Below are 23,951 nucleotides of genomic sequence, written 5' to 3'. Positions count from 1 at the left end.
TTCCCTATTCGACTTCTCTTTACATTTTGAGCAACAAAATCTTCGACTTCCCAATTAACTTCCCTATTCCCTATTGACTTCCCTTTACATTTGTAAATGTTTCGATATAAGGTCAAGCTCATATGTTCATTTCAATTTTCCGTTCATACCAATTTTAAACTCAGTCGAATTGGGGAAGAAGAAGAAGTTCTTCTTCCCCAAATAGAGAAGAAGTTCCTCTTCATGACTAAGTAAACGGACGAAAACGCGAGACATAACACTTGAATATTAGCCATAAATCATTTTTAGTAAAGGTTATTAGAAAATTAAGTGAATAAAAATCTCATACAATATGTTTTTTAATTTTGCCTCTGGCAAAGTTTAGAGAAGATTTTTGCGGAAGCAGAGAAAGCAAGCTGTTTTCAGTGAGTCTTATATTTGCATTGAATGCATTTGAAGGATTCGTCAGGGAATTATTTTCGGTTGTTTTTCTAGTTTCTTGGGTATTAAAGTTTAAATTGGGTCAAAAACTGTATACAAGCCCAAGAAATGTTTCCAAAGGTCATCAAGATGTCAGATTTTAGCTAAAGCTACAGAAAAAAATAGCTATGGACATCTGAGTGCTATTTTATTATACACATAATTATATTGGATAATACTTTTCATATAAAGCTAATTAGCCTGAAAAATTTATAAAATAGATTTTGCCGTAAAACAATTAAAAGGGTAGTTTTTTCTCAAGGTGGTTTTATATTCAGGGTAGACAAATGAATCGTGTTGTTAGATATTTACCTCCTTTGTGACTATCAGGATTTTGAAAGGAGCAATTTAAAAGATTCATTCTTTTGTTTGTAAAGGAATGAAATAGAAATAGAATGGAATGAAATGAAATGAATGAAAGGAATGAAATAGAAATAGAATGAATTGAAAATTAAACAAATACAGCTTTAGCGACTCTGGTAACATTTAGATATATTGAAAAAAGAACAACTGAAATCACGAGAAAAAAAATACCTGAACAAGGGATCTATAGTATTTGGTAGTCATCTGCAGCAAGGTTGAAATCTCAAAAGAGAATCTGGAGAGCTCCGAGTTATAGTTACTGAGTTTTTCATAAAGATCTTTAATATTATCATCAGTCTCTGCAAAAGACTCCAAAGCATTTGCTCTTATTTTTATTTCCTCTGCCAATGCTCCAACTTCTCTACTAAATTTCATGCTTTTTTCTTCAAGTTTAGTAACAATCATTGAAGTAGTGAATTCAGAAGTGATTACCGGAAAAACATGATTTAATATCTCGGTGATCTTAGCACCAATATTTTTAACATCGAGAGATATTTTTGACCACCGATCTTGCAACTTCTGCTCATTCGCTTTCCTCGAGTTCCTATCTTGAATTGCCTTGTCTACATCATTTAGACGTTTTTCTAAATGCTCCAAAAGAGCTTCAGCGCAGAGTGATGCTTTTGGGGAGTCAAGAAAGGGGTCATCACATTTCAGACAATCAGCCATAAATTGTTTGCCTGTATCATCAAGTTGCATAAACAGTTGCTTGGCTTTTTGAAGATTAGGATCATTTGCTTCTAAATCAGGGTTTGATTCAATATCGTCTATGTCATTTTTCAGGGTTAGAGCGAGTGTGTGGAATCGGTGATATATGAAAGAGAAATCAGTTCTCGCCTCTAAAGCTGTTTTGATACGCTGCCAAGTGTCCTTAAGGTTTTCAAATCGTATTTTCAGGTTTGAAAGATGAGGATCGTCTGAAAATTCGTAAATTTCGGGTAATTGTAGCAGTATAGTTTCCATTTCTTGTCCTTTTGCCTGTAAGAAAAAATGTTTTAAGTTTTGCTTTTTTTTCTAAAGAAATTCTACATGTGTCTGTATATGCTAATATGTTTATATTTGTCAATTTTTTTTTCCAAGAACAATTCTATTATGGGCCTTTAAAAATATTTTACATATATTCTCAGTCTGTACAATTCTTGGTATTCCATTTTTTTATTTATTTATATACTTACAAAATTCATTCTTTTTTACAAAAATATTAATAAAAGGAATAGTGATATTAAAGTACCGAGTATCCTTATCAAACAGTTCGTGGTAATAAACTGTAAGTAAGGAGCGATGCGGCTCAATAGTTACCGAAACTCTAAAAAGCAGAATCTTGATAACAATAGATGCATCAAATGAATCGAACTTTTTGCTTATTCAAAATACATGAAATTCATCATATTTAATTGAAAATAAAATTTTCAAAAGTTAAGAGCCTGATAAAAATTTTCCAATTTTTAAAAAAGGAGGAAAACATTCCCAAATTATCAAGTGATCTTAATGAACATCATTCAGATTCAACATACCACTGAACCCTACTTTAGAAGTTTTAAGCTCCTATGTACAAAAATGTGGAATTTTGAATTTTTTGCCGGAAGAAATAACACGGATACGTGTTTAATTGTTTTTTTTTTCGCTTTTTCCCGAGGGGTGATCATATCAAACCAGTGGTCGAAGAAGGTCAGGGGAGGGTTTATTTAACTGGAAATCAAAAGTTCTAATGCTCTTTTTAAGTGACCAAAAAATATCAGAGGGTAGCTAGCCCCTCTCCAACGCACATTTTACCCCAAAAGTCAACCGATCAAACTTTTTTTCGGAATAGTCAAAAAATTTAATAACTGTGTCTTTTAGGATGACTTAACCCACCAGAGTCCCCGTGGGAAGGGCTGCAAGTTATGAACTTTGTGCATTGTTTACGTGTAGTATTGGTTATTGGGAAGTATACAGACGTTCTCAGGGGGGATTTTTCTTGTGGAGGTGGGCAACGTGGGAAGGTCTTTCCATGGAGGAAGGAAATTTTCAATGGTGAGGGAGCCGGATTTCCAAGTATTATTCAAAAAACGATCAGAAATTAAATAAAAAAACGTTCTTTTTAACTGAAGGTAAGGAGCAACATTAGAACTTAAAAGACCACAAATTATTATGTATATGAAGGGGCTACCCCCTCATCAATATTTCGCTCTTTACGCTAGTTTTTTATTACTTTTAAAGAGCTATTTATTCTAATTAAACGACCTTTGTGATCAGGAGTTATTCTTAAAGAATTTTGACAAAGTTCAAACTTTAGCGTAAATGGTGAGGTATTGACGAGGGGATGACCACCCTCATATACGTAATAATTTCTGTTCGTTTCAAGGTTAAATGTTGCTCCTTACTTTCAGTTAAAAAAATCTTGTTTTTATTTAGTATCCTAAGGGGTTTGAATCCTTCATAGACATTATTTTTATTATTCGCATTACAAAAAGTCTGTTCTGCACCTTTGACACACCTTCTTATATATTCTCCATCTGTGTAATTCTCCTTTCTTAATTACTTTCTAAATTTTATTTACCCCTTTCAAGTTTTTTAACTTAGAAAAGAAACTGACTATGGTTTCGTTTGACTTTAAAAAAAATGATGCAATTTTAAAACAATAACGTAATAATAAGCTTATTATTACGTATTAATAAGCCTAATTATAAGCAATAATGTAAAATAGGCCTACCTCAGAAATTTTTTATTTGACCGATTTTGTTTGCTGGATTGATTAGAGTTTCATTCTGGGTTTTTATTTTTCAAGCAACACAAATCTCTCTTAAAAATAAATCAGGGTTACCAAAGAAATAAAACTTGGGCAAATGAAGATTTTCGAAAGTAATGAAATTCAGAATGCACTGAAAACTTATGAATGGTAGTGGCAAAAAGTAAGTTAAGAGTAATATTGGAAGTACTATAATATCCAAAACAGAAAGTAGCAAAATAAAAACCCTGGATATTTTAATTTATGTCTGGAAGAAGGTTTGGAGATGCTAGAAGAAGGTTTTGGGCACTTTTCCCCTTTTGTATTATCTGGCAATTATCTTGTTTACCAGATTAATTTTTTTTTTTGCCAATGAAAAAGATAGGCAGCTCCGGTGGCAATAGGATAATAAACTCCCCTTTTTTTGCTTATATTGTTTTCTATGACTCCGAAATGCGAATTCAGCCCTTCTGGGCTTGTAATAGTAATCTTTTCAAAGAATTATCTTACAGGGCCGTATCCAGAATTTTTTTTTTCAGGGGAGTTGCAGAAGATTATTTTTGAGGGAGGTCTTACACAAAAAACTAAAAAAATACATAAATATTGTTTATATTCTTTTTTGCTCCGTTTTTACGAGTCGGAAAAACATTTCTAGGGGAAGGTAGGAGGGGTTAAAACCCCCTAGCTCCCTCTCCGGTACATCCTTGAATAGCTTAATAAATATTAGCAGTAGGATACTTTATATTAAAAGAAATGATGTCAAATAGAGGACAATTTAATTAGTATCAGTTTGTTTATATTTTTTCTACATATATTTTTATTTAGTTCAAATTGTCTGTTTTTAAAGTGACAGTCAACTTTATTGGTGCTGACCATCGGTATATTATATTATAAAATTTATTATATTGCATAGTATATTGTATTAAATTTATTATGTTATATTATATTATATTAATAATTTAATTAAATTATTATATTAAAATATTGTTATATAATATTAAATTATTACATTTTAAACTAAATTGTTATATTGATTACTATATTAAATTTATTATATTATTATATTATATTAATTATGAAAGTTGACATAGAAGGAATTTAATGTTTTATTATGTTAATAACATGAGGTCTTTAGTTTTAAAATGAAACACATGGAAGACAAATATTCTTACCCTGACATCATTCAACATTTGCTTATGCAGTTCCAAGAATTCCCCAGCGGTACTTGGGTTAACTCCCAAATCGCAATGAGTCCTGATTAATTCATCTGCAACATTAATCAACCAGTTGTAGATCTGTAATGCAAAAACTCGTTCTGTCATATGGAATAGTTCTTCTAACTGTTAAGAAAAAATCTCCCAACACCGCAAGGAAGAAAAAGAATTAGCGCTGTCGAAATGAATTCGCTGGAACGCGGATTGAGTTGAATAAATAATAACTGAATTAACAAACGGATTGAATCAATTAAGGGATTGAATTAATAAGTATATCTTTGGTCATAATAAACTATTCTGCAATAAACTTTCGACTCTGAGGTTTACTTTTCTTCCTAGTGATATTCTGGTGATACAGCAGTAAAAGTTGAAAGATTTTTCGAGATAGTTGGGCAAAAATTAATATCTATAAATAATTTAGTCATACACGGAAACACTAATAATTAAATCTACGAAATATTAATAAAGTTTGACCAAATATAAACAATCAAGCATTGATGAGTAAAATATTTGACAAAACATATATAAATGACACACTTTGCCGTCAGGCTGATGCTATAGCATTTTTTTGCATAATTAAGATTTTAAAAATTAGATTTGACTTTAGTATTTTTTTTAATATAAAAAAAATTAGTACCCCAAGCCCTGAGCCTGGTCTTTGCTTCTGTAGGTGTTATAATTTATTTTTGAAAAACTGACACCTAAGAATTCTACCCGTTTATTCCCGTTTATAATTTTCACATAATTCAAACATCCTTTGCTTAATGAAATTTTGGCCAATCCGGAAAAAAAAGAAAAAATCTGGACCAGAGCAGACTAAATATGTAAAGACGCCGGTATTGATAAAAGAACAAAGCTGTCCAGTAAAAACCCAAATTTGAATATAAAATGGGCAAGTTACCCAAATCCGAATGACTTACTTGATATATGAATTTTGTTTGAGCTCATTTCATTCTCTGGCCTTATCTTGAGTTTTTGGAACAACTTGCTGAAGAACTGTTTTATGTACAGTCCTTTTGATTGCAGCTGCAACACTGTTGCAGCTGCAACACTGTTGCAGCTGCAACAGTGTTGCAACAGGGATGTTGTATTTGTTGTCACCAAGCTTTTTTTTTACTAACCTAGCCTTTTCATATTTTATATGAAATGAGAAAATGAAAATGTTTTCATATTTTGAATTTTTCTTTATTAACCTAGCGTTTTAATATTGTATATGAAATTAAAATATGAATATTTTATATATAAAAACCCTTTCATAATATAAAATATTTTATTAGTTTTTATTTTTTTATCAACAAAGCGTTTTCATATTTTATATTTGAGCTTACTTTTTATTTATGCGGTTGAATAATTGAATGTATGGCTTTGACCTTTTTTGTAAAATAAAGATCCATCCATCTTTCAATAGGAAAGAGAACAGCTGCTTGGGGTGAAATGTTTCCTTCCATCCCTGTGAGAAAAATATGTAGCATTATCAGGTTTTATTTTGTGTCAAACAGAAGAGACAAAAAACAAAACTAATTATTTTTCATCAAGTGATTCTTTTTTTTCTCCGATTAACAATTTTTCATCATTGATTCAGTTTAATCAGTAATTTTGGACAGAATAGATGAAAGAGAATAGATAATAGACAGAAATCAAGAAAAAAGAGGGAGAGAAAGAGCAAGAAAAGAGAGCCAAAATAGCAGCATAGTGACTACAAACTTTTAACTTAAGCATGAAATTCACATAGGTGACAAATCTGAATTAATGCATTCATAGGTGATTTTTGGACACAAAAGATGAAATGGAAAACTTAAGTGAGAGAGTGAGAGAGAGAAAGAGCACAGGAAAGAGAGAAATATGAATAGGAGCGGGAAAAAACTAGCAGTACGAGAGTTCTAACCTTTCTATTTAAGAATCGCAATTACAAATTTGCTGACAGTTCTGAAACGACACAGTTAGTGGGGTGGTTTTGGACATAATGGTTGAAAGAAAGAGTTTACGAAAAAAGAGACAGAAAACAAAAGAGAGAAAGAAAGAGGGAAAGAGAGAAAGAGAGAGAGAGAGAGAGAGAGGAGGATACTGCATGTTATACCTATATCTTATATTTTTAAAAGCAAAAGATTTTAGCATCAATTTCAGTACGGCTGTGGAGCTCTTTTTAGCCTTATGGCCAAACGATTGAACATTATTTTTTTGGCATAAGATGTAAACAAAATTAAATGATCTGTCTATTTAAACATCTTATGCATAACCTAGGTAAACATAATTAACATAGTACCGAAAAGAAAAAACCATCTACACCATCTAGTATTTGGCGACTGAGTTCTTTTATTAGCCTAACCTAAACTGTTACAGTTTTGTCTTTTCAGGCACTTTCAAAAGGGTACAGAATGCAAAATGTTGTCACCAGTAGACCTACCAGCTTAGGATCAACTAGCCTATTTGTTCTGCTAAGATTTTACCGGGCTCTTTTTAAGTTCTTGCCTAAAAATGCCCAAAAACCCTTACAAGAATGGGGGCATAAAAGAATATGCATGAAGTGGCGTCTAGTAACACACACAGTATTTTTGGCACGATTTCAGATTTATCGGTAAGGAGCAAAGGTGTCCACACCAATGAATATGGGTAATTTATAAGAGTTCAAATTGGCACTAGTACCGAAAACAAAATTATCACCGTCATCAAGCGTTTCGCAAAATGTGTTTCTTTACTAAAGTACCAACTCCTGGCCGAGTTGGTTGGTGCGCTGGATTTCGGGATCCTTTGTCTGAGAGGACGAGGGTTCGAATCCCAGTGTACCCAATTCTTCAGTTGGGACGGGGGTCAGTGGCGTGACTCTGTAAGCTTAGCCAGAGTCGACCCAGCTCTAAATGGGTACCTGGAGAAATCTGGGGAAGGTAAACAGGAAGGGTGTGCGAAAGCACAGGATGGCTGGCCCCCAACCCCCCATTGCACTTCCTGGCTGAAGGGCCAAGAAACGGAGATCGGCACCGCCGGTAGGGACTGTAAAGTCTAATGCCGTATCCTTTACCTTTTTTTTTTAAAGTACCTTAAACTGATACAGACTAAGACCTACCAGTTTAAATTAACTAGCCTACTTATCCGTCCAAGATTTTTTCAGACTAACCTAGGCCTAATTTGTGCAGACTGGGTTTAGGCTTTAACGATTCTTAAAAATAAAATTGTCAGTAATAGAGAGAGTTCAGCTCTAATTCTATAAAAGTGTACATTAATTATGTTAATTATCCATTTTTCGTTTGAATTTCCTATTTTTCAATGAACATGCAAGACATTACAGTGTAAGTTGTGCTACTAGGATCAAATTTAGGCTAAATTACAAATTTAATGAGGTTAAAGTAACCAAATTAAATAATCTTTAATTAGGTTAAGTTATGAAGGATCCAAGTCTAGAAGGATGTCAATACTCTTCAGTCCAAAGCAGTTAACTTAATTGGTAATAAGTACTCCTTAAACCGGCTAGGTATAAAGAATAATCAACAAGTTTTACGAAGTAAGGAATTTTCTTAATTTGTTCAAATTTTGTTGAAACTGCATAGCATGAGTGACAAGGGTTTTATCAATATTAGCTGAACTTTTATAAGCTCCTGTGATTTCCCTTCAAATTTCGATGTTTTGGTTTTTAGTCCATTGTTGTTTTGTTAAAGAATTTTTGAGAGATTTCTTTTTTTTTATTTGCTTCAATTTGTGAATTGTATTTTGCTGAAGCACGCTGTTACTCATGTGGCCGAAATATTCGTTTGCATTTTATTTTTCTCGCTATCTTCAAAAAACTCCCCATTAAATACTTGTTTCTTATGTCGGTGTCTCTAAAACTAGTAAAATCAGACATACACTACTTCCTTTTTCTTGAAATTTTAAATCCTTAATGCTTCTATGACATTCTTGGGTTATTAGCTGAAGCTAAACAGGGTAATAATATTAAACTATTCTGTATGTTATCATGAATGTCCAAACTTGGTGAATGTTGAAATTCACCGGTAAGACAGAAATACCTTTTTTTCTCCTTGGATTTTCTCAGTGTTGCCAGATAACTTTTTCAGTTTGATGCAAGGTTTGATGATGACAGTATGGTCAGGTTAGATGAGGTTTAGTTAGGCTAGTTTGGGTTAGGTTAGCTTAGGTTTTTAATCCATTCCTGATTTTTTCAACCGATTTTAAACTAAACTAATCGAGCCTAGCCTAATCTACCTTAGCTTCAACTTTTACCATCAGAGCCTACATAGGAATGAAAAACCTGTCTCGCTAAACAAATTGGATCTGAGCAGAGAAAAAGGAATTTCGGGAATTCACCGGTGAACCTCGACATTAACCAAATCTCGGATATTCACCGGTAACATGTATATATCAATCAAAAGCAAAACGAGAAAACAAATTACCTCATCAATCTGGTCATACGCATTTTGAATTTTCTCCAAATTTCTAATTGCTTCCTCTTTGTGGGCAGTACAGAGTACGTTGATATCCATTGATCGCTTCTCAATTTCCTCGATTTTGTTTTGTATACCCTCCAAGAAAAAAAAAACATATGTTCTCATTTTGATACAAAAATAGGACAATATAAATAAATTGAAAATAGAATGTTGTTATTCATCTTTGAATAATACAGGATAATATTTTCCTTATCTCATCCCACCAAACTCCTATTTAGATAACTTTGAAGACCATACTGCCTTTCCATTACGAAAGTATAACAGTTCAAATTAGGGATGAAACCTTTTAATAGACAATGAACATATATAAAATAATTAACTGAATATTTCGAACACATATACAGTGTTCATCATCAGCAGTAAAACTAAAAGACATCAATAAAAAAAAAAAATATATACCCAATAAACTAATTTCATATAGTTTATTGCTCTTATTTTTTTCACTGCAACAGCGGAAGTAAATCTCCTTGACCTTTTCGGTTCCGGTTCATTAGATTTGCCTGAATTATCAGGTGGACAGAGGTCATAGCTCTCAGGTGAAGTAATATTTACTTTATTTGACCTCAGTAAATTATCATAAATTGAGTTCAATCCAAATTCATCTGTATCTCTATTTATGGAATTATTCTTGAATAAATATTTTTTAATTTCGATTGTTTCCCTGAAAATGTGCTTTAAACCTTGGTTTTAGCCAATTTTGACTTGGCGAGCATGACCGGAGAAGAACGACAAAAATCTATTATTGCTAGTAGGTTTTCTGTAAAATTTAAAATCCAGACTATTTTCATATTTTTAAAAGAAGAACATCTAAAAAAGGAAGTTTATTATCCTCTTCTAATTCTATTTTAAATTTTAAATCACCTCCCCAAAAAATAAGATGGTCTAAATAAACCTTTTAATTCCTAATAAAATAATAAAACTAATAAAGTCCCAGTAGAAGAAATTATCTCTTCAATAGAAACATCTATACATAGAAACCCCATCTTAATCAAAGATGTTAGCCTAGTAATAGCTTCTACAATTAAAACCCTGTTAAATTTTGCTTTAAAACCAGATCTCCCTAACAATTCTATCAAAGACATAAAGATGCTTAATAATTTGAGAAGGGATGAATCTATTATTATTACAAAAGCAGACAAGGGTAACACTTTAGTGGTAATGGACACTAAGGACTACGATACTGAAAGATGAAAAAACGTGCAAAAAATTTTCTTTTGACCCGACAGACTCGTACACAAAGAAGTTTAAGAACGAGTTAAAGAGTTTGAAGGAAGAAGGGAAGATTACACCTCAACTTTACTACAAATTCCTACCAAGAAGTTCTTGGTGCCCTAAATTATACGGACTTCCAAAGATACATAAGCCAAATCTGCCATTACGACCAATTGTTGCAAGTACAAAGTCACTAACAAGTGCTCTGAGTAAGTGGTCAGTGTCATTACGTATACCACTCATGTCGGCACAAATTTCTTACATTAAGAATTCGTCACAACTTGAAAAAAAAACTAAAAGAAGTGGAAATTTCTTCAAATTCTATAATCTCAAGTTTCGACATAGTATCAATGTATACGAGTATTGATGTAAACGCCGCAGAAATTCTTCTTGAAAGAAAGATATCAAGAAATTTGGACTTAATTAGTGGTGAAGCAGTTTTGGAAGTCGGTGTGATTATGAATTTAGTTAGGTCTTGCAACATGTTCTCTTATTTTCTTCAATTCAGGAGGGTTTTTTTCGAACAAGTAAATGGTTTACCCATGGGGGCCCCCCTTAAGTCCTTTATTAGCAAATTGTTTTGTAGAAAATATTGAAACAATAGCGTTAGATTCATATTTTTTGAAACACAAATTTTGGGGGAGATATATGAATGACATAATTTCAGTATGGAATTATAGGGAGGAGGAATTTAAAGGTTTTTTAGAACACCTTAATTTTTAATTTAAAATTTACAATAGAATTAGAAGAGGATAATAAACTTCCTTTTTTAGATGTTCTTCTTTTAAAAAATGGAAATAGTCTGGATTTTAAAATTTACAGAGAACCTACTAACAATAATAGCTTTTTGTCGTTCTTCTCCGGTCATGCTCGCCAAGTAAAAATTGGCTTAATCATATCCTTAACTGACCGCAATTTTAGAATTTGTTCTCCAAAATTCATTGAGGAGGAATTATTATTGTTAAAAGAAATTTTAATAAGTAACCATTACCCAGGTTGGGTAATTGACCAGACTTTTTCGAAAAGAAGAAACAAATTTATAGAATTTTCTAACGATATTCTGGAAACAACAGAAAAGAAAGATATTTTTTGTTCTTTACCATATGTTCAAGGGCTGAGTGAAAAACTTAAAAGAATCTTACAAAATAATGGTTTAAGCGTAACTTTAAGAAGTAATAATATCGTAATATGGTAAATAGTAAGAAGTAATTTAAGAAATAATAAAATGATCCAAATCATTTTATTTTGTTTGAAAATGTTTCTTTAGTTTCTAGGAACCAAGGTTTAAAACAAATTTTCAGGGAAACAATCGAAATTTAAAAAAATGTATTCAAGAATAATTCCATAAATAGAGATACAGATGAATTTGGATTGAACTCAATTTATGATAATTTACTTGTGGTCAAATAAAGTAAATATTACTTCACCTAAGAGCTATGACCTCTGTCCACCTGATATGTCAGATAAATCTAATGAACCGGAACCGAAAAGGTCAAGGGGATTTGCTTCCGCTGTTGCATTGAAAAAAATAGGAACAATAAACTATATATAATTAGTTTATTGGGTATAAATTTTGTTTGTTTTTATTGATGTCTTTTAGTTTTACTGCTGATGATGAACACTGTATATGTGTTCGAAATATTCCAGTTAGAAAATTTTTATATCTATACTTTCAAACTCCTATTTTCACAATAATTCTCCATGAATATTTTTAGCCATGAACATTCGTGTGCCCAATAATTTTTAGCCAAAATTTTTTTGGCCTTGCCCTATGGTTGACGTAAAATACATTCTAAGACCACAATGGCTAGACATGACGCATGAATTTGGGTATCTGTTCTCCTCTTGTCAAATTGACTTCGAAAGGTTAGTTTTTGTTGTTGTTTTTTTTGTTTCTTTTTCTTCTTTTTTTGAGCACTGAGGACGACATGGCGGAGGTCCTTATCGAAACTTGCTTGTTTTTGTCTTCACATCTTGCTACTGGCTGACGAAATCCTCGTTTTCTCACCTATTTGATTTGATTTTTTATTTTCCGGTTATTGTATCCTTTCCTTTCTTGGTTTTATTTTTCCCATATGGATCAGAAACATTTGCAACGCTAAAAAATATAGGATATTCGGTACTGCAGAGAGTATAGTCGAACTATCATTACGATCCTAAAAGCATAAAGAACTATTGATATCCCTCTAAATTACATCCGCGGTGCTATTTATCGTAAGTCTTTGCATTCTCTCATTTTTCTATGTCCTATTCCCTTCACGCAGTAGTGCCAATTAGGAGAGGAGCCCCAAAGGCCCCAAATAGATTTTTGCCTCCCCCTAGTATTTAAAAATACCTTTTTGTTATTTTCATTGATTTGACTTATGTTTTCTTACAATCCCCACCCTTATGCGTAATTGCTGTCTTTTTTGTCAAATTGGCTAAAAATTTCAATAAATTTTCTATAATTTTTGCCACTCAAATCGTAATGGGTAACATGACAGGAAAGCAGTAATAAAACTGTTGGAGAAAAAGAAAGGAGTAACGTGGCAGGAAAGCGGTAATAAAAAGGAGTCGAGAACAAAGGAGAGGGTAACATGGTAGGAAAGCAGTAATAAAAAGCCGATGAGGACAAAGGAAAGAATAACGATGTAGGAAAGCGGTAATAAAAAGCAGATTACGACAAAGGAAAAGGTAACGTGGCATAGATAGCGGTAATAAAAAGCAGTGGAGGACAAAGGAAAGAGTAACGTGGCAGGATACCGGTAATAAAAAACAGTTGAGGACAAAGGAAAGGGTAGGGTAGCAGGATAGCAGCAATAAAAAGCAGCCAAAGACAAAGAAAAGAGTAACTTGGCAGGATAGCAGTATTACGAAGCAGTTGAGAACAACGGAAAGGGTAACATGGTATGATAGCGGTAATAAAAAGCAGCTGAGGACAAAGGAAATGGGCAACATGGCAGGATAGCAGTAATAAAAAGCAGTTGAGGACAAAGGAAAGCATAACTTGGCAAGATAGCTGTGATAAAAAGAAGCTTAGGACAAAGGAAAGGGTAACTTCGCAGGATAGCTGTAATAAAAAGCAATTGAATAACAAAGTAGAACAACCAGTAGAAGCACAAAAAAGGGGGCTTCATGAAAAACTGTTTCTTAATGGTTAATGGGCAATCCCTTTTTCCTTGAAACGCAATAGGAAGACGGGGCATAATATACAAGCATTAATTAAACTTATAAGCAACTTTTAATTATAAACTACTATTGATGCAGCTTAACATAGAGCTACTCAAAAACCCTTGGTTTCGTGTAAAACATAATTCAACCGTAAGGTTTATTTGTTCAGTCTTATGATGTTTCTTGATAGAACAATAGACAGAATAATGGTAAACAGAGAAACTGATGACAAACCAATGAACTTATGATAAACCAATCATAGAAAAACAGATGATAAGCCGATAATGGATGAACTGACGATAAACTGAAAATAAAGTGATAATAGAGAAACTAATGATAAACTGATAAATGAAAAACTGATGGTAAACAGAAAAACTGATTATAATTGCAAAATATACTTTTTCGGATACGAAAACATAGGTCAAGTGATTACAAAAGCCAGTGCATCCCTCGTATGCGGAATGGAGCCGCGGCATCTTGTACCCATCATCAACATTTGAGAGGGAGCCCGGAATACGTTGTACCTACGCCAAATTAGGAGGAAAAATTTGTTGTGACTCCTCCCACAATTCAATTATATTGAAAAAAGAATCACGGATAAATTGCAACAAATCATGAAATACCTGTGATCCCATTGCAGTTTGCCTAGTCTTCTCAAGAAGATCATAGCCATAATGGAGGGCAGGGGCAGTCGCTTCTTCTGCAGCACGCATAACTTGTGAGTGCAGTCGGGCCAAGCCAGCACTTCCCCGTGGGAAAGTGCCAGTCGAAAGCTGAACATCCAATTGATCCAGCTTCGTTACCGTCTGAAAATTATATCTGATATAATAAACCGGTAAAGAAAATATACGATCCAAAAATATCTAATGAGAATAATCTGGGAAATGATGAACTGGTGAATATACTGGTGAACACGACAGTCTGACCTGGGGGGAAGAATAATATACGATCATGGGGTTTCCATTCTTCACTATTGAAGTTTAAGAATAAAGGAAATAATTTTTGTTTTTAAAACTTCCATTTTCTAATAGAGTTTTTTAGAAGAAGTAAGAAAGCAACTATTTACCAGAAGGGAGGAAATTCTTGGAAAAATTCCACGAATAAGTATCATATTTTTAGCAACGGTTTAAAGATTAAAAAGCGCTTGCGCTTTGTCTCGTAGAAAAAGGGGCTGAGTGAAGGAAATGAGGCGAATAACTAGTCTTCTATCGAATTACTAGCACTAATGATTATTTTAATTTTTCGTCTTTTTATATGAAAATAGCGCCACTTTTATAATGAAAAAGCTATGGCTGAATATAAAAACATTATATAATGTAAAATAATCAAAATCCTTCTTTTTGAAAGAAAAAAAAAGATACATCTGAAGATTGTGGATTCACATGTTGATTTTAGAGTGATATGAAATTGAATTAACCCTGTTCGATCTCAGGCAGTGTTCGCATGTTCATTATAGTGTGGTATGAAGTTGCATTACCCCTAATCTCAGGCGGTATTCATATGCTGATTATACTGTGATATGAAGTTGCTTTACCCCTGTTCGATCTCTGGCGGTATTCACATTGATTATAGTGTGATATGAAGTTGAATTACCCCTGTTCGATCTCAGGCAGTGTTCACATGTTCATCATAGTGTGGTATGAACTTGCATTACCCCTGTTTGATCTCAGGCGGTATTCACATGTTGATTATAGTGTGATATGAAGTTGCATTACCCTGTTCGATCTCAGGCGGTATTCACATTGATTACAGTGTGATATGAAGTTGAATTACCCCTGTTCGATCTCAGGCAGTGTTCACATGTTCATTATAATTCGGTATGAAGTTGCATTACCCCTGTTCGATCTCATGCGGTATTCATATGTGGATTATAGTGTGATATGAAGTTGAATTACCCCTGTTCGATCTCAGGCAGTGTTAACATGTTCATTATAGTGTGGTATGAATTTGCATTACCCCTGTTTGATCTCAGGCAGTATTCACATAAAGACTGGTTAATTCCTATAGCTCCTCCCAGGCTAGCAATATTTTCCTGTAAAATCGTGAAAATACTGCTAATCTAAATCAGTCTGGGCAAGGTATAAGAATGGGAACTGAAAATAGTGAAAAAAATCACCAGCGCCTTTTCGCATTCGGTGTTTCCTGACATTTTTTCATGCTTTACAATTGTGTTTTTGATTATTTTTTTTCATGAACTGCCAAGAAAAATGCCAAGAACACCAAATTTTAGATGACGTTGGTGACTTTTTTTCGACATTAGCACCACTTTTATAAGTTACCCATACTCTTTGTTCCAGACTTTGTCTTTTCATATTATAGGTTTCATCAGATTTTAATCTCATCTCTCTGTTATGCTGACTGTTGCCTTTCTATATGCACTACGAATCACAGGAGAAGTTTAATTTGGACTGTTTCATACCTTTAAGTTTCATAAAATCACACTTTACTTTCAAAACCTAGTCGAAGGACACCGGTCCAAAATCATTAGAGGCAAAATAAATAATTAAAGGTTTGAATGATAAACAAAGGGTATCACCTTATTCATCTGAATAAGAATTCACATGTATGATGGCTGAGAATAAGCCATCTCACGGTTGAGAAAAAAAGAAACAGTAAGCGAAAAAAAATTCAAAGATGTCATAACCGCTAATGGAAAAAAGAAGTGAACTTGCACAGAAGTTTGAATAAAAGATCAAATTTTGTGAAAAAAATCCAATAAAATTTAACAAATTAAATAAATAGAGAAATTTTAATCAGACAATTAATTAAATAAAATTAATAATAAATAAATTTCATTAAAAATAGATTAAAATAAATTAATTAAATTAAAATTAATAATTAAAAATTTAATTCAATTAAATTAAAAAATTTATCAAGTTTAACATTATAATTCAATGTCTAAAACGTAAAACTAGTGGTAGATTTTGTGTTAATTGTAGATCTTCAAAAATTTGCTTTTAGAGTAAAATCTGCAGAAAATTAAAGAGCACCGCAGCTGGTAGATATGTAAAAATGTAAAAAAAAATGTAAAAGTGAAGCTGCAACTAATCCAAAGTGGTTTCTCCAATGGCTTAGAATACTAGAAGGGCTGGGGTTCAAAATAAAGAAAAATTACTTTTTACTTTTACAAAATACCAATATCCCAAATACTCTTACAATCAATATTTGTGAGCATGCAAACGAGTTTAATTCTTTTTTTACAGACAGATTGGATATTCTTTAGTTGTTGAATGTCTCTAAATTTTTTCTATTTCTGTTTATAGCAACTGAAAACCGAATCCAATCATTCAACTAGATCTCCTAGCCGGACCACGAACTTGCAACGGAAAGTTGTCCAGGAATAGATGGCATACCAGGGGCATACCAGGAATAGATGAAAAAAGAGAAAATTTTAGTACTATTTATAAGCACAAATTAAATATGTCAGAAAAAATACATAAGTTCTTGCTAAGTTGCTACTTGAGTCACCGTAACGACAAAAAAAGAAGAAACTATCCAAATGATCCACTATGCTCCTTCAAACGCCTCAAACAATAAAAGAAGAAGAAGAAAAAAAGACTTCTTCAAAGAAATTCGTTTCGAAAAGTGCACTGAATTCAGAGAATTCAGCAGAAATTCAAAGAATCCTATCCGTAACCATATGAAATAAGCACACAAATGACGCAAATCTGGCAACATTGGGCAGCCTTTCAAATCTTGACGGTATTATTGTGATTTGAAATTAGACTGAAGTCGGGTATATTCTCTAGAGGATCAGAGACATTATTTGAAAACGGGAAAAACGGTTACGTGGAAATGACACAAACGTCTAAAAAAATATCCGTATTTTCTACTACAATATCTACTTTTCAGAAAAAAAATAACTAGTTAAGAAACAAAACTGAAGAAGTATTTTGTTTTCCAAAATACTCAGATGAAAGTATATAAAAAGCAAAAGACAAAAACTACTATAGCAACGTATTAAAAAAAGGACGGAAAGGTTCATTATTTCTGCCAAAGAATATCAAAACACGCTCCGCGCATAGAAAAGGAATCACAGGAAATATGTTTGCACATCTAACGGCTGAGCTGATCATATGAATTAATTTTCTACTTGCAGGATGGAGGCTTGGTCTCTCTAAAATATTCCTTGATTTAATAAAGACCGTCTTTGAATACAATGAAAAAACCTGAACGAAGTAGTAGAAAAAAGTATATAAAAATAATGGATATAACGATAATGGAATAATTCAAAAGTAAAACAAAAAATGAGGATAGTGAATTACCGTTTGGGCTGTTTGAAAAAATCTTACAGCTAATGCCAATAAATCTGAGCGATTTTCGAAAGACTCTTGGGTTTCAGCACACTTGTCAAGAAGATGGTACGCCAAATTTTTTACATCAGTCGTCTCTGCAGAAGAAGACTGTGGCAGTTTCTCCGCAGTTTTAGTCACTTTTACTAAAGAATCTCGAAGTTCCTAAAAGGGAGATAGAATGTCATTTCGGCAATTATTAATACCCAAATAGCCTATATAGCTTATGGATATACACCTTAATATATAGCCTACAGTCAATTAGGGGAGGGGACGGATAAATTCATTTTGTGGTAGGGAGAAGGGGTGTCAAATTTTCTAAAAAGTTTAACATTTTAGGTGAGAAGCAGTGTGAAATTATACACAAAAATAGTTGATACATAAAAAGGCATGTAATTGTGGGAGGAATTGAAAAAAATTATGCTTCTGAATAAGATGACTTCAAATGTTTTCCCTTTTTTTCATTGCCTTTCTGTTCTGAATTTCATAGATAGCTCCATAACTCCAACTATCAATGTTTTTAATTTAAATTTGTCTTTAATATATATTAAGAAAGAAGCAGAAATATTAATATATAAATCTTTATGCTTATTCGCTATTAAAGTTAAAAAGAACGAATTTAAAGATGGCACTCAGGTGATTTTCCAGGAAATGAGGAGATAGACCCAGTAAGGGAACCAGTGCTGTTCACGGTCCAAAACTTAGAAGCTTATTGTATGCTTTCTGATTTCAAGCGTAATTTTCTAAATCAATGTTTAGTCTAATTTAAAGTAAAGCATCGGTAAAACTAGACTCGATCCTTCGATGCTCGGGTGTTTTATACCCTGTGGGTATAAAGTCAAGCAGCAGCTTGTGAATTTCGGTGCCCAAGAAATTGAAGATTTTCTGAAATTAGAGATGCCGATTGCTAATTTCGGTGATAAGGGTCGGCAATAAAGCTATGTAGATGACATGATAATATATCTTAATATAGTTTATGGTGGGATCATTTCTTGTTAAAATTGCTGGTATTACTTTTAAGGACAATACAAGTTAGAAATATCACTTGGGGGATATATATATATATATATATATATATATATATATATATATATATACATATATATATATATATATATATATATATATATATATATATATATATATATATATATATATATATATATATATATATATATATATATATATACATATACATATATATGTATATATATATATATACTAGATTTAACGTGCTTTTGCTTGGTGTTGTACAACGACTTACATTTATAAATATTAAATTTGCTCGATTTTGGACATGGTTTTTTGGCTAATTGATCGGTTATACTGTATTGTCCTATGTGATTTAGGTGATTGGATAGACGAGTAAGGTACCTTGCTGAAGTGCCATTTTATCTCAATTACTAAATTAGGAAGAGATTTTTTCTGTTTAATCAAATAATTACCTGTAACATATTATAGATAAAAAACGAGAATAAATCTATGTTTAATTACCTTTACCCCTCCCCTCTGACTATAAACCAAAATTGTAATATCATAAGGATTAAAAATTTGTTTTGCATGAAAGTATCCATGGTTAGTCTAACCAAATAAAGAGCAGGAAAAAAATTCCCAGTCCTTACTCCTCTTAATAAGAATTAAAAAAACTGTCAGAATTGAAAATTTACCTAAGTGATATAGTTCCCAAAAGCAGGGAAGTCTTTTTGTACACGAAGATGCTATCATACAATCCAGTTTGAACTATTTCTTTTTTGTATGTCCTATTCAATTGCATAGGAATAACAAGAGCCAAGAGCTCATATGGTACGAGCTCTAGCAAAATTCTATGAATCAATAGATTAATTTAAAAGCAAAATAAGAGGCTTATTACAGGTCAGGATTTAAAATAAGAGCTCTGAGTCACGATGTCCTTCTAAATATCAAAATTCATCAAGATCCGATCACCCACTCATATGTTATAAATAACTAGAACATTTTCTAATTTTTCCTCTCCCTTTAGCCCCCCAGATGGTCGAATCTGGGAAAACGACTTTATCAAGTCAATTTGTGCAGCTCCCTGACACGCCTACCACTTCTCATCGTCCTAGCACGTCCAGAAGCACCAAACTAGCCAAATCACTGAACCACTTCCCCCAACTCCCCCAAAGAGAGTGAATCCAGTACGATTCCTTCAATCACGTATCAAGGACATTTGCTTATTCTATCCACCAAGCCTCATCCCGAAGTGTTTTCCAAGATTTCCCCCTATGAAATTTCATTAAGATCCGATCACCTATTCGTAAAATAAAAATACCCCAATTTTCACGTTTTCCAAGAATTCCAAGTTTTCCCCCTCCAACTCCCTCCAATGTCACAGGATCTGGTCGGAATTTAAAATTCTAGCTTTAAAGCGCAAGGCCCTTCTAAATATCAAATTTCATTAAGATCTGGTCACCCTTTCGTAAGTTACAAATACCTCATTTTTCAAAATTACCCCCCCCCCAACTCCACGAAAGAGAGCAGATCCGGTCCGATTATGTCAGTCACGTGTCTTAGACAGGTTTTTATTCATCCCATCCAGTTTCTTCCTGATCTCACCGCTTTAAGTATGTTCTAAGATTTCCGGTTCCCCTCAACTGCCCCCCCCCCAATTACGCTGGATCCGGTTGAGATTTAAAAATAAGAGATCTGAGTCACGAGGTCCTTCTAAATATTAAATAAAAAAAAAAAGTTTTTTCAACTGAAAGTAAGGAGCGACATTAAAACTTAAAACGAACAGAAATTACTTCGTATATGAAAGGGGCTGCTTCCTCATCAACACCCCGCTCTTTACGCTAAAGTTTGACTCTTTCTCTCAGCTCTTCTTTATAAAACAGTAAAAAACTTTAGCGTAAAGAGCGGGGCGTTGATGAGGAAGCAGCCCCTTTCATATACGAAGTAATTTCTGTTCGTTTTAAGTTTTAATGTCGCTCCTTACTTTCAGTTGAAAAAACTTGTTTTTTTTATTTAATTTCTGAACATTTTTGAATCAATACATGTTTATATTTTGGCTCTCCGCAGAGGAATTTGCATATTTATTTATTTTTTTTGGCTAAATGGCTTTCTCATAATTTTGATCGAATGATTTTGAGAAAAAAAGAGTGGGGAGGAAGCCTAGTTGCCCTCCGATTTTTTGGCTAATTAAAAAGGCAACTAGAACTTTTAATTTTTTACGAATCTTTTTATTAGTAAAAGATATACGTAACTTATAAATTAGCTTAAGTAAAGAATTTTTTATTCTCATGTTTTTATTACACATATGAGAGGGTTCGCCCACTCGTCAGTATCTCTCTCTTTACACCAAATCTTAAATTTTGTCCCAATTCATTAAGAATGACCCCTGAATCACAAAAGCCGTAGAATAAATAGTTGACATTACTAAAAATACTTTAGCGTAAAGAGCGAGGTATTAGGAGGAGATGAGCCCCTCATATGGGTAATAATTTCTGTTCGTTTTAAGTTTTAATGCTGCTCCTTACTTCCAGCTGAAAAAAAAACTTTTTCATATTTATTTTTTCATTGTTTTTTTTTAAATAATGCTAGTAAATCCTGCGCTCCCTTCATGGAAATTTTCTTCCCCCATGACAAATTCCTCGATGGAAAGTTCCCCCAGCATATCCCCCTCTTCTCAACCCCTCCCCCCAACCAAAAAAACCTCCTGAAAACGCCTGTACACTTCCCAATATCCATTACTATATGTAAGCACTGGTCAAAGTTTGTAACTTGTAGCCCCTCCCACGGGGACTGTGGAGGAGTAAGTCGTCTCCAAAGACATAGTTATAAGGTTTTTTGACTACGCTGAATAAAATGGCTATCTCAGAATTTTGATCCGTTGAATTTGGGAAAATAATTAGCGTGGGAGGGGGCCTAGGTGCCCTTCAATTTTTTTGGTCACTTAAAAAGGGCACTAGAACTTTTCATTTGCGTTAGAATGAGCCCTCTTGCAACATTCTAGGACAACTAGGTCGATACGATCACCCCTGGGAAAAAAAAAACAAACAAACAAACAAATAAACACGCATCCGTGATCTGACTTCAGGCAAAATATACAAAATTCCACATTTTTGTATATAGGAGCTTGAAACTTCTACAGTAGGGTTCTCTGATACGCTGAATCTGACGGTGTAATTTTCGTTAAGATTCTATGACTTTTAGGGGGTGTTTCCCCCTATTTTCTAAAAAAACGCAAATTTTCTCAGGCTCGTAACTTTTGATGCGTAAGACTAAACTTGATGAAACTCATATATTTAAAATCGGCATTAAAATACGATTCTTTTGATGTAGCTATTGGTATCCAAATTCCATTTTTTAGAGTTTTGGTTTCTATTGAGCCGGGTCGCTCCTTACTACAGTTCGTTACCACGAACTGTTTGATGAAGTTTCATGAAGCTCCGATCACTCCTTCGTAAGTTAAAAATACTTCATTTTTCTAATTTTTCAGAATTAACTCCCCCCCCCCAATAGAGCGGATCCGTTCCAATTATGTAAATCATGTATGCAAGACTTCTGCTTATTTTTACCACAAAGTTTCATCCCGATCCCTCCAATCTAAGCGTTTTCCATGATTTTAGGTTCCCCCACCCCAAAATCCCCCCAATGTCACCAGATCCGATCGGGACTTGAAATAAGAGCTTTGAGACACGATATGTTTCTAAATATCAAATTTCATCGAGATCCTATCACCCGTTCGTAAGTTAAAAATACCTCATTTTTCTAATTTTTCAGAATTAACCCCCCCCCCCCAAACTACCCCAAAGAGAGCGGATCCGTTCCGGTTATGTCAATCATGTATCTAGGACTTGTGCTTATTTTTCCCACCAAGTTTCATCCCGATCCCTCCACTCTAAGTGTTTTCCAAGTTTTAGGTTTTCCCTCCCAATTCTACCCCCCCAATGTCACTGGATCTGTTCGGGATTTAAAAAAAGAGCTGTGAGACACAATATCCTTCTAAATATCAAATTTCTTTGAGATCCGATCAACCGTCCGTAAGTTAAAAATACCTCATTTTGTTCTAATTTTTCAGAATTAACCCCCCCCCCCAAACTACCCCAAAGAGAACGGATCCGTTCCGGTTATGTCAAGCATGTATCTAGGACTTGTGCTTATTTTTACCACCAAGTTTCATCCCGACCCTTTTCCAAGTTTTAGGTTTCCCCCTCCCAGCTCCCAGTCAATCATGTATCTAGGACTTGTGCTTATTTTTCCCACCAAGTTTCATCCCGATCCCTCCACTCTAAGTGTTTTCCAAGTTTTAGGTTTTCCCTCCCAATTCTACCCCCCAATGTCACTGGATCTGTTCGGGATTTAAAAAAAGAGCTGTGAGACACGATATCCTTCTAAATATCAAATTTCTTTGAGATCCTATCACCCGTTCGTAAGTTAAAAATACTTCATTTTGTTCTAATTTTTCAGAATTAACCCCCCACCAAACTACCCCAAAGAGAGCGGATCCGTTCCGGTTATGTCAATCATGTATCTAGGACTTGTGCTTATTTTTCCCACCAAGTTTCCCGATCCCTCCACTCTAAGTGTTTTCCAAGTTTTAGGTTTCCCCCTCCCACCCCCCCCCCCAATGTCACCAGATCTGTTCAGGCTTTAAAATAAAAGCTCTGAGACACGATATCCTTCTAAATATCAAATTTCATTGAGATCCGATCACCCGTTCGTAAGTTAAAAATACCTCATTTTTTCTATTTTTTTTCAGAATTAACCCCCCCCCCCAACTACCCAAAAGAGAGCGGATCCGTTCCAGTTATTTCAATCATGTATCTAGGACTTGTGCTTATTTTTCCTACCAAGTTTCATCCCGATCCCTCCACTCTGTGTTTTCCAAAGACTTTAGGTTTCCCCCTCCCAACTCCCCCCCCCCCAATGTCACCAGATCCGGTCTGGATTTAAAATAACAGCTCTGAGACACGATATCCTTCCAAACATCAAATTTCATTAAAATCTGATCAGCTGTTCGTCAGTTAAAAATACTTCAATTTTTCTATTTTTACCGAATTAACGGCCCCCCCCAGATGGTCAAGTCGGGAAAACGACTATTTCTAATTTAATCTGGTCCGGTCCCTGATATGCCTGCCAAATTTCATCGCCCTAG

At 33.7% G+C, this 23,951-nt stretch overlaps 1 protein-coding gene across 4 annotated transcripts in view; it reads right to left on the bottom strand.

Moving 5' to 3' along the window:
* The window catches only part of LOC136034062 (titin-like), a 148,026-nt gene that overhangs the window by 77,854 nt on the left and 46,221 nt on the right, over positions 1–23,951 (bottom strand). For all 4 annotated transcript variants that reach the window (XM_065715179.1, XM_065715180.1, XM_065715178.1 and 1 more), the window contains 5 exons: positions 17,807–17,998; positions 14,165–14,347; positions 9,126–9,254; positions 4,702–4,824; positions 994–1,800 (listed from right to left, as the gene is read on the bottom strand). In XM_065715179.1, the coding sequence (XP_065571251.1) occupies positions 994–1,800; positions 4,702–4,824; positions 9,126–9,254; positions 14,165–14,347; positions 17,807–17,998 (1,434 nt within the window). The remainder of the gene's footprint in view (positions 1–993; positions 1,801–4,701; positions 4,825–9,125; positions 9,255–14,164; positions 14,348–17,806; positions 17,999–23,951) is intronic.

This window comes from Artemia franciscana, chromosome 12, assembly GCF_032884065.1.
Source record: "Artemia franciscana chromosome 12, ASM3288406v1, whole genome shotgun sequence".
Lineage (NCBI taxonomy): Eukaryota > Metazoa > Arthropoda > Branchiopoda > Anostraca > Artemiidae > Artemia > Artemia franciscana.
The sequence above is the reverse complement of the archived record's forward strand: the minus strand, read 5'-3'. Positions and strand labels throughout refer to the sequence as shown.